Below are 11738 nucleotides of genomic sequence, written 5' to 3' on the forward strand. Positions count from 1 at the left end.
TGTTTACAACTGAGCATTGGTGCCAAGACTGACAAAGTTTGATCTTTTCTGCAAAGAAAAAAAAGACTATTTCAGTCTCACTGTGTGAATCCTTGAAGAAATACCCAAAAGACTTGCAGCTGTAACTGCAACAAAAAGTGGTTCTAAGGAAAAGATTTATTACAGAAATAAATGTTTTCCTTCTTTTCACACCAACTCTACAAAGTATTGACTCAGGGCAGTTGAATATAAGTTAAAACCACGTTTCTGAGATTTTGATTGTAAACCAATCCTGTAACTTTTTTTTTTCAGTTTTGTGCTACTTTGTGTTTGTCTATCACATATAAACCCATTAAAACAAATGCATGTTTGAGGCCGTAGCATCACAGAGTAAAACATTTTTCAAGGGAAATGAAAACTTTGCAAGGCTCTGTAAGTGTACTTCATAATAAATATGAAGTGGATTCAAATAAATATGAAGTGTACCCTTAACCCTTCTCTACCTTGCAATCTTATCTTCTGAGTCATCCCGGGAAGTTATCTTTTAATTAACGTCTTCAGTTCAACCCGTCTTGTAAAGATCAAAGGCATTTCCTGCTTTCTTATGTTTTGTTTTCTGCACCTCAGGTATCTGGAGGCTCTTTTACGTCAAGCTAGCAGTTCCTTGATCGTCCACTGTCCTACGATGCAGTGCTTCGTCAGCCAGAACGCCGACAACGAACTAAGCTTCAGAGCAGAGGAGTTCTCAGACGTATCAGGTCAGCCCCCAGAGCTTTAATGACGTGCAAATATGAAATATTAACCTACTGCCAGTAAGGACCAAAACAGAATATTTTGTGGCAACACATTTCAATTGTATTTCTTATCAGTTTTTATTGCTGAAGGAAACTTTCTACCACATATTTCCAGTTAAGCTTTTACAAGAAACCTGACATTCAATCCAATAGTAGATCAGACAAAAACCTAAAGATAAAAGACAAAAATGTTCTGCAAGGTTAGCAAACATCATCACAGCGATGATTCTTGCCTGCAGAACTACTGCCCTGGGGGATCCCTTTCGTCTGATCTCCAGCCCAATAATCCTCACACGAGCAAACTAGAACCCTTTTCCCAGACTAACATCAAAACTGTATCTTTTCAATGTGTAAACATTATCAGCTGAAAAATATTAACCTATTCAAGTCTATTTTTATTTATTTAACTCATAATTTAAAAGGCAACATTTTCACTTATATCCTTAAAGGGGATATATTACACAAAATACACTTTTTGCTCTTTTGTTTTACTTCCATTTGGGTCTCTACTGCTTCTAGAAACATTTCCAGACACCAAATGTTTTTTGGTGTCTGGAAAACAAGCCATTTCAAAAACCTCGCAATTATAACTCCACAATTGGTTGGCACTGTCAAAGGACAGACTTGGATAGCTGGTTTTATCACTGTCTGGCTGTACAACAACTTCTGAAAATGGCAAGTATATTGTTGTTGATTTACCATTCAGAAACCAAATCGTCTGCTTCTGGGTCTGACTCAGAGTCAAGGATGTTCTGTTGTACAATTGTGCATCTGTTTGCAGCCATTTTCATGGGCAAGTTCAAGGTTGAGTCAGGGGGGTGAGGCCAACAGCTTATTTACATAGAAGAGGCCCTAAAACAGCTCATTCTCAAAGGAGCTCAAAATAGGCAGAACCTCGTGGCTGAAATTGTATTATATGAGAATGATTTTATGCAAAAAATGTAATAGAAAAGGTAAAAAAAGATGACCAGAACATTGTGTTATTATTAGAGGCTGCATGGCCTTCTTACACTTTATTTTATTTTATTTTATTTTATTTTATTTTATTTTATTTATTTATTTATTTATTTATTTATTTATTTATTTATTTATTTATTTATTTTTTTAAATTAAACCATTGGAAAACAACAAAATAAGCACAATAATATATTTTTTGTCTCTTTAATAGTTATTTAATTAAATAGTTATTTAATTAAATAACATTTAAATAAAGAAACATTCTGTTATCATAATCCTACAGGTTCCAGAAATGACTCACAGTTTGCAAAAGACAAACGATTGTCTTCTGAGAACCTCCTTCCGCACGGTCATTCAGATGTCTGTCAATAGTGTGCATGTAAAACGAGCTCTGTTGCTCAAGAGGATGTGGAGTTTGCATTTGTGTTGGTGTGCATTGGTTTCTTTCTTACCGCTCGTCAGCTTATCCTGACATTGTCTGGTTTACATAAACGTCATTGCCATCCTCCTCTGGCCCTTCCACATAACTACAATAGCATCACTTGTGTCTCTCCTCCACACAGCTTCTCATTCCACCTCCACATTACCTCAAAGCAGTGGTTGAGTTTCCCATGAAGGCTGTATTCACTCTACTACACACACATTTTAATGTTTACACTGGCAAGCTTGAACATTGCACATGCATCACAAGGACACCTCTGTGCTTCGGTTATCGCCTCCACACATTGTCATTCCTGCTGTCTATATTTACTCTTCTCCCTGTCCAGTCCATTACCCACTGTATTATGTTGGTGTAGATTCTCAGTTATTTAGGACGTAGCAATCCTGAGAGACACATATGAAGGCAACTGCTCTTCTCTTGATACCTTGAAGACGTTTTACCTCTCGTCCTTCTTCTTCGGTTCAGTTATGAAACTTAGATTTCAGAACAGTCACACTGATTAAGCAATAGAGGTCACTAACGTCACTAATGAGGCCACTTGAGACTGTGGCGCTGCCCTCTATTCATTTCCTTTAAAGTGTTAACTCAGATGATTCTAACGAGTTCCCAACACTGCCAGCATGTGCACTGCTTTGAGACACTTGAGACACGTGGCTGTTTTGGTCACGTATCTCAAGGTGTGAGTTTTTGTGAAACAGCCTGGGGAGACGAGTCAAAGCTGCACTGTAGATGTCAAAAATTTGGAACCTTGGGTCATTGTGTTTGTTCAAGATTCTTCCACTCCTCTCTCAAACCAATCTGTCTTCCCTGCCCAAATGTGCACATTTTTATGTTCAAGTGATTGCCCTGTGTCCTTGAGATGTAGATAAATTGCTGAACCTTGACCTGATGAGTACAAGTGTTGCACTATCATCTTGTATAGCTATGTTTTGTTTCTCCAATACAGAGGGCTCAACATTATTCTCCAAACTGGACTGCGTATACCACACCACTGACCTTGCGTTTGGGTGTTTTGTCCCTAAGGATGAAGTAGTCTTTATTTGAAAGTGTTACCAAGATTTAAAATGTACCAAAATATTGTGTTTAGAAAAAATTCTTCTTAGTTTCTCAGACATTCCCGCCACATATTGTATGCTAATGTTCTTCTGCCTGCTCTTCTTCCTTCTTACACTGGCCTGTTTTCTTGAACTTCTGAATGCTTGAACATATGCATTTGCTTTCTTGATTGTGTACTTTCTTTGTCATTTCTGTTCCTCTTTGTGGGGACCTGACATCCATATATCTAAACCCATGACTAAGTGATGTTCCATCATATGTGCTCTGCTTTTCTCTTCCTCTATGTAGAAATTAGTCACAATAGGTGAGACTACGGACTCGGTAGCACATCGAATCTAAACCACACATGTACCAATCTATGTTCATTCACATGTTTGGCTTGGTGAGAAGCATAAGAGCTACAGTTTTCTCAGTTCATTGATTAAGCTGCACTCCCTGATCAAATTTACTGTGTGCAAGGTGAGACTGGGAGTCAAGCTCCTTATTGAATTCATGTGAAAACAGCACATTAGGAAACAGTGTCACTTTACTGGAGCTGAAGTGTGGTAAGTCATCCTTTGTTCCACCATCTCTGAACAGCGTAATTGTTAACTTAATCAAATGTTTTCTGCAGAGTTACAGGCCCTGGCAGAACTTATTGGTCCATACGGCATGAAGTTTCTTGGGGAGAACCTGATGTGGCACATTACTTCTCAAGTCAGCGAGCTGAAGGTACAGTGTGACGTGAAATAAAGATAGTTAAGCTGAAAATATTTAGCTACAACAGAGTATTAGGGCCATTGTCGATGAATAGAAAAAATAATATTGGCCAAAGAGAAAGAATGTTTCCACCAAAAAACTAAAATATTTTGAGATTTAGTTCAAATATATGCAGCAAAAAAAAAACAAAAACAAAAAAAAACAAATGTTGATGAAAGGCATATATTTAAAATATTAAAGTGAAGATATTCACTGACATTGTAAAGAAGCAATCAAAACAACATTTATTGAGATTATAAACATTGTCATAAAAAGTGACAGAAGTCCTCTGAGATACAGGTGGTACATTTATGGGACACGCATCCCAGAGTGTAAGTGGCATAGCTGAACTCTTTTCCATTATCAAAACGGTATCTCCTGGGTGCAGACTCGTCTATCTCAGGTGTGTATTTCTGTCAGAGGTGTTTGTGGAGAATCTGTATCCAACATGTGACATTCGATTATTTTTTAAGCCTTCAAATCACAACTAAGACTTAATAACTTCCAACATCTTTTTAAAAAGATAGGTCAATTCTGATATGGTGCGCTGTCGCTCCATACATTATCCAGTTATTTTGAAAAGACCTTCATAAAATAAAGGATCGACTCTGCTCATTTAGTACCGAGTGCTATGGTTACTTACAGTATCTGAGCTCCAATAATTTCGGCTTTTTTTCCTTTTCTTCTATGTGCACACACTTAAATCAGTTGATCAAACTTACTTTGATCAGTTGCTCTGAAACGGAAAACTCTCATCATGCTCCATTTCAGAGGTAATCAGCTTAACGTTTAGTGCTACGCTCAGATTTTGTTAAACCTGTTTTTTTCTAAGTCCACTAAAATGTTACTTATATGGACAAATATGTGGTTGAGGATATGAGCTCAGAGAAAGTAAGTAGTTCCCTCCTGACAGTCTGAGGGGGAGTTCATTGAACTTCACTCAGTGGAAAACTTTACTGATAATGATTTTTATCTCAATTCAATAAGCCAAACCTTTATGAACCTACAAGGTTTTTGCTAAATAATTGATTCTTACATGTAAGAGACCAGTTAATGCCACTGTTCTGTGCAGAAAGCAGAAAGATGCACCATCTTGGTGGATACTTTAACAGTATCCACCAAGAGGGATACTGTTAAAGAGATCAGTCAAAGCTATGACTTTTACAACTTTTCGTAACTCAAGCCCGAAGGTGGGGGTTTTTATCTCTTATTTCTCTTTTTATTCTTCTCTGTCAGAAAATGGTGATTGAGAACATGGACATCCTGGTACAGATGAAAAACAACTTTGACAAGCCCGAGGAAATGATCACTCTAAAAAAGAGGTTGACAGGTGAGAAGTGGCGATGAGGGGGTAAGAGACAGACATGTGAAAACTGAGCTGAGAGACACCAAGAGGTCAGCTGAAAAGCAAGAGAAAAGAAGAAAACGATGAGAAGGACGTTCACAAGAACTTAAAAATAACGTATTTGAATGTGTGGTAAACACTTTTGCAAATTTTGTTTATGCTCTTACTCATATGTCACAGTTTTTGGGGTTAAATGATAAGCAAATGATCACATCAGATTTGCAAATTAATCGAAGCTGACCCAAGTTGTTTCAGATTCAGCCATACCGCTGCACCTGAAAGCGAGTGTGGCTAAATGTGGCTGCAAGCACTTTTCAGACGTACTGCTGAGTTTTCTGTGCTCTTCCAGGAGGAGAAAATGCCCTGAAAAGGATGACCATCATCGGAGTAATCCTCTCATTCAGATCCATGGCAATGAACTGCCTGAAAGATGTAAAGTTTTTCGATCATAAAACTGATGTTAGAATTGTGCCTAGAATACTACTAAAATGATTTAATATACATTTTCACACTTAGATACAAATCAGCTATAAGACACAAACCCTGAACATCAATTATGCAAACATTACATCACAAAGTGGACTTTTGTAAATGTCAAAAATGAAAGATTTTAAACATTTTTCAACTGACATTATCGCATTATGAAGATTTTATCTTTGTTGTTTTTTCAGAATAACGATATAGCTTAAGTAACCATAAAGGCATTCTGGGTTGGTTACTATAGCCACTTTGTCCTCATCTTTTCAGTACATTTGGTCTCTTTTGGAACATCAACTTAAAATAAATTTTATCTATGAGAACAGGAAAGCATAGTTTTAAATGAACAACTAGTATGTTTGGTGCTGCAAGAAAATGTATGGCCATTCACATTGTTCTTCTGTTCTTGCTGTCTAAGCCTAAGTGGTTGTATGTGAATAAGGAATTGGCCTGTTACTTTAATTGCTTTTACAGTCAAGCATTTGCAAGTCTTTTGCATTTTTGTTCAGTAATTTGTCCTACTTTTATTTGCAAAAGTGTTTTAATACAGTCACAATGGAGGATTTTTGAGGATGAACAGTTTGTTTCAGGACCTCCCACACTTAAATCCTAATTAGATTTAAGTTGAGATTTTAACAAGGCCACTCCAAAACTTCATTGTTTTTTGTTGGGTTTTTTGTTTTGAGCTGCTTAGAGCTGGACTGCTGCATGAGCCTTAGATCATAAGGCTCATTCGTCTTTAGGATCGTTTGGCGCCCCACTCATTCCTCACCTCCACCATTGATAAAGGTGTCAACCGGGGGGGTTGTTGTGAAATGTGAGACGGGCCTTTTTATTTTTTTTTTTTTGTCAAAAGTGGTTTTTACCTTGGAACTTTTCCATGGAGGCCAATGTTGCCCAACCTCTCTCATATTGTAGAATTTTGAACAAGTAAAAGTAAAAGTTCTTATAAGACCTTCTGGAGGGTTGTCAGTGTACTCTTGTAGTAATTTTGGTGAAACAGTTGCTCATGTGTAGATTCATATCATGTGTAGATTTATATCTGCATAGATATTGCATACACTACATTTATGCAGTTGTCTTCTATGATTGCACAATTATGTCCCCTATATACGTCGTAACCATATTGTGATGTTGTAATCTAGGTCCTGCGGAAGCATTGTCCGTACCTGATGGCACCCATTGAATGTCTAAGGGACTTCATCTCCCTTGAAACAGACATCAAGGTAATAACTCCTGTATTCAAGTTGGCTGGATTTTTAAAAAGGTATTCATAAGTAAAGAGATGTAACAAGGAGTACAAATTCTTAAATGTTTAATCTAAACTAATTAAACGTATTTTTAAAAGCTTGTTTTTAAGCTACTTCCTTAGAGCCACAATGGAAGTCAGATGTCTTTTTGCAGAACGTAATGTGGATATGATGCAAAGTGCATCTAAATAATGGATGATACTTAACAGCGAATTTGAGTTTGGAAGCCTGAGAGGAACGAGATGTATCGGTTCTTCAGTACCCACCAAACTGAATTCCTGATCTCCCTCTGGGGCAATCTTCATGACTGTGACTCATGAACTCTCCTGCCCCCTACTTACGTCTGCCTTCTGAGTGAGGCATGACAGCCGTGCCACAGCCTGGGCCAGGATAACCCCAAAGACGTCAGCAGCTCTCTCATGCCTCCGTGAGAGAGAGACTGATCGTGGCTAACACGCTGCACTCTGAACCACATCAGTGGAAACATTCTGCCTAGACAGGCTGACTTTGCATGCAACCAGAAATAGGCCAAGATCAAAAGTTTTGTCAAGACAAAGACACCTACCATTGATTTATTGTCAGTCCGTAGACCAAAGTATGTGAAAAGGTGTGCTCACTTTTCTGTCGCAAGAAAGAAAACGTGTAAATTCCAGTCCCTCTGACTGTTTTCAGAGGGATGGGATGGCCCAGCGACACTCAAACCATTAATACTTTATATTTGACCCTTGGTGAACTTGACAAGGGAAACTGATGACTATGAGTGGTTAAATGAACTTCCTGTGATTTTTTTTATGTTTTAGTATTTACATGTGAAGGTTTGAAACTTGCATGTCTGTGCTCCTGCAGGTGACGCTGAGTGTTTTTGAGCTGGCTTCTGCCGCAGGACTGAAATGTGATATTGACCCTGCCCTTGTTGCAGCTATTAGCAATATGCAAACAGGTAAAATGTTTGTTCTCCTTTTTTTACACGGCATGCCTTGCTACAAATGATTAACTTAACCAAGGACTTAAAACTTTTATTGTGTCAAAAACTTGCAGATAACACATCAGTTGAAGAAGAGTTCAAGTTGTCTCGTTTGTTACTGGTCTACGTCGCTGTGTCGCTGCCTACCCTCGCTCTGGACCCCAACTCCTTGTATAGTCAAGAACACGGAGGTGCATAACCACTTATTCATTTCAGCCACTGTAGACTTTGCTTGACAGTAATTTCTCACCAGACAGACAAGTAAACACTAATCAGTTGTTCCTTGAGCAATTATTCACCAGCTGCTGATAGTGTATATAAAGGGTACTCCACCCTGAAAGACTATCATCATACTTTCCAGTTCGACACGGTCCGGAGCAAAGCCCGTACGCTAATAAGAAACACATTTTGTTGAGAGGCTTTCGTTTACAGATAACTCTGGCTGACGTGCATTGATGCAGTTACTCCTGGCATGCAGCCCTGATGACCCTAACTGCTTGGCTTTGAGCCTAGGCTGAAACATTAAGAGCAGCAAATTACCAAGATTTCTATCATACAGTGGCTTTAGTCTCTGATTATTTTCTTTGTCCTCGTTTTCCATTGACATAACTGAAATAAATTAACCCTGTGAGTCTGTGGAAATATGCTCAGCAAGCTTCCTCTTAAGTTACAGATCATTAAGAAGATTTCTCAAATCACTCCAGCCACAAAAATATCATCTACCCATGGCTTAAGTAGAGGACATTCTTTTCCAGTCATTTCTGGTGACAATATTTTCCTTTTTTTTTTTTTTTTCTTAGGTCACAACAACAACATCCACTGTTTAGCTGCAGCAATCAATCAACTGACTGCTGCCATGTTCACGGTCCAGAACAAGAACATTGAGCAGCAACTCAAAGAGTTTCTCCTGGTAAGCAAAAAACATTCCTTGGAGCAAAACATTTTTTTGATACCCACGGGTACTTACAAGGAAATGTTAGGGTGCTTCTGTGATATTTACAGGCTGCATATTGGACTACTTAGGATGCATTCACACCAGCCCTGCTTTGATCAATCTCTAGTTTTGTGTCCCTGGAAAGTCTGTTTTGTTTGGGGAGGTGTGAATGCACAATCGAACTCTGATGTGGACCAAAACATCTAACTCTGGTCCGCCTTAAACCTTGGGTTTAACCCTCAGTTTAAGTAAACTCTGGTGTAGTTTGAATGCATATCTGAATGCCAAGTGAAACGGAGTTCTCTCCCAAAGCAGGAAGCGGACTTTAGTGCAGGACATTTTGGGTAAAAATAAAAAGAAGGTGCGCTCATGACTTTTTCAGAGGTCTTTGTGTTGTTTCCTTCAGTAGCTTTTGGTACAGTGCCACCACAACTGAGGGGGTAAACAAGTTGCTCACAGGGTTTGGTTTGTTTGACACAGTGGAGTGTGTCAAACACGGTACTTATAGGTTATTTTTAGACTACATTACTGGTTTACTTTGTACATTTGAGTTACCCACTGACTACTTACAGTGCTTCCTTTTAGTTAATCAGAAATACTGTTTGCAGCTTAGTCCTCTAAACTATATCCAAATGAAAATTATTAAAAAGGAAAGTCACCAAATAAATCAAGTGTCTTCATTAACGGGGCAACAACCATTAAAGACTTGAGAACACTCAGATTCAGAGATCGCTTTTATTGTGTCACACTGCTTATACACTAAATTTGAATAAAGCTTCAACTTCTTCAATGAGACAAAAATAAATGGATGTTTTTATAAACTACCCTAAAATATTTGAGGTGAAAAACAAAAGCTTTCTTGACAACCTTTTGACTCATTGCACGTCATGATCAGTGCCAGGAAGTTGTTCCAGTTTTTTTGATGATTCTCTTTTTTTACCCGTGTCTTCTTACAGCTAGCCTCCTCCACTCTGCTTCAGCTGGGACAAAACGTGGAACGAGTGGAAGTCAAAAACAGAGAGTCCATCTATTTGCTCCTGCACATGGTGAATTGGCTTAAAATAATCTGTATGTGTGCTCTAGAAATCATGACATTGCTTGAATGAAAACAATCTCTTCATTTCTGATTGATCCAGATTGTGGAAGACTCTCCGTTTCTGAGCCAAGACATGCTGGAAAGCTGCTTCCCGTACGTTCTTCTCCGAAATGCCTACAGGGAGGTGCACAAGGCTGTCTTCATGCCTACGGCCTGAAGACATTTTGTCCAGATTCTTTGCTTACCCAAAATAGTATTTTCATACATGTGTATTTTGCTTGCATGGCTTTTCTGCTTTGGATTCACCCATGTCTCTATGTTGACTAATCATAACTTTGACTTTTGATATGTTGATTGCTGAGAAAAAGCATTTTATTTGCTTACAGTAAAACAAAAATCAGTTTTTAATTTTTGTTTAAGACAGACATATGCAATGTAACTTTCATTTGGATTGAATAGGTATACAGCTTTCCTGTCTTTTATATAATCTTAAATTATTTAAAGCAATAAGAAAAGGTATGTTCTGCACAAAAAACATCATTTTAATATTTGATCTCCAAAAACATTCACTGTGGTTTTTTTTTCTCATGAATAAAGTGAAACAGTCACAACAACATAAGACTTTTCTTGTCGTCTTCATGCTTCATATATAAATTGTATAATGCAGTCCAGTTTTGTAGAAGTAATAATGCTTGTGAATAATTTTAGGCATTCCTTTTTGTAATTATCTTCTGCAAACCAGCCGTGTCTCCCCATTCTTTTCTTTCTCTGCTTCCTCCTCCCTTCCCATTCAGCTAGAGCTGCAGCTGCTGTGTGTCAGCTCAGTTTCCACACAAGAGATGCACACATTTATCTAGCTCAAGCATTTATGTTTAGGTCCACGTGTGTGTGTGTGTGTGTTTGAGTGTCTTGGCGAGTGTATTTAGGTTTTCAGTATCTTAGGCTGAGCCTCCTCTTGAGGACTGAAGAGGTTTGATTCCCACTAGAGGGAACATTTGCATGAGTACACAGAGGAAAAAGCATGAAAACAACACGTCAAAGTATAACATTGCAGAATCAGAAGCAGAATTGCTATAGCAGTGGACTAATGTTTGTTTAACATTGTTTTTGCAATGCAGCACACATTAGCATAACTCAGCTTTCCTATTTTTATGTTAAGAGAGTCAGCATAAATCAGAAAGTTTCGTCGCTGTTTAAATCCAAGCTTTGGGAGAAACTTCATGTTATTTCTGTCAAGTTTTAAAGGAATAGTTTGCTTCTATTTCCAGACTCTAGTGTGGATGTGCCACTGTTTTTTTTTTGTTTTTTTTTTGGCTCTAGTGGCCTTTATTTGAAAGTTAATTGACAGGAAAGTGGGTTATGAGAGAACAGGTAAGACATGCAGAAAAGGTTGCCAAGGCCAGGAATCAAACCTGCCAGGAATCAAACAGCTGTGTTGAGGACTAAGGCCTCCATATGTGGGTTGTGCTTAACCCCTGCGCCACCACAGCACACACCCTGGATGTGCCACTGTTAGTTGTGTCAACAAAGCGGTAACTTGTACAGAACACTACAGAATGCTGGCTCATTTCTTGGAAACAGTGTTTAATTGAAAATCACAATATTTGCTTGGCTTTTTTAAAATAATATTTAGTCGTTGGATTTATTTTAAACAAGAGTCTTTCTCAAAGACTGCAAGTAAAGCCAATTGAGAGTTTTGCAAAAAATATGGATGGATTTTGAAAAATTATTTGGAGTGGACCAAAATTTCTTCACAACAATTTAAA

The 11738-nt window shown here is 38.1% G+C and overlaps 1 protein-coding gene across 2 annotated transcripts in view; it reads left to right on the forward strand.

Annotated features, from left to right (window-relative positions):
- Positions 1 to 10591, forward strand: part of nckap1l (NCK associated protein 1 like) — a 67372-nt gene extending 56781 nt beyond the window's left edge. Inside the window, exons 22-31 of one of the 2 annotated variants that reach the window (XM_007549046.2) lie at positions 607 to 737; positions 3842 to 3939; positions 5203 to 5296; positions 5661 to 5743; positions 6934 to 7014; positions 7885 to 7978; positions 8077 to 8193; positions 8803 to 8912; positions 9893 to 9982; positions 10073 to 10591. In XM_007549046.2, the coding sequence (XP_007549108.1) occupies positions 607 to 737; positions 3842 to 3939; positions 5203 to 5296; positions 5661 to 5743; positions 6934 to 7014; positions 7885 to 7978; positions 8077 to 8193; positions 8803 to 8912; positions 9893 to 9982; positions 10073 to 10189 (1015 nt within the window). In that variant the 3' untranslated portion in view covers positions 10190 to 10591. The remainder of the gene's footprint in view (positions 1 to 606; positions 738 to 3841; positions 3940 to 5202; positions 5297 to 5660; positions 5744 to 6933; positions 7015 to 7884; positions 7979 to 8076; positions 8194 to 8802; positions 8913 to 9892; positions 9983 to 10072) is intronic. The other variant, XM_007549054.2, reaches the window with a different exon arrangement.
- Positions 10592 to 11738: the final 1147 nt, after the last annotated feature.

Source organism: Poecilia formosa, unplaced genomic scaffold (genome assembly GCF_000485575.1).
Source record: "Poecilia formosa unplaced genomic scaffold, Poecilia_formosa-5.1.2 Scaffold2, whole genome shotgun sequence".
NCBI lineage: Eukaryota > Metazoa > Chordata > Actinopteri > Cyprinodontiformes > Poeciliidae > Poecilia > Poecilia formosa.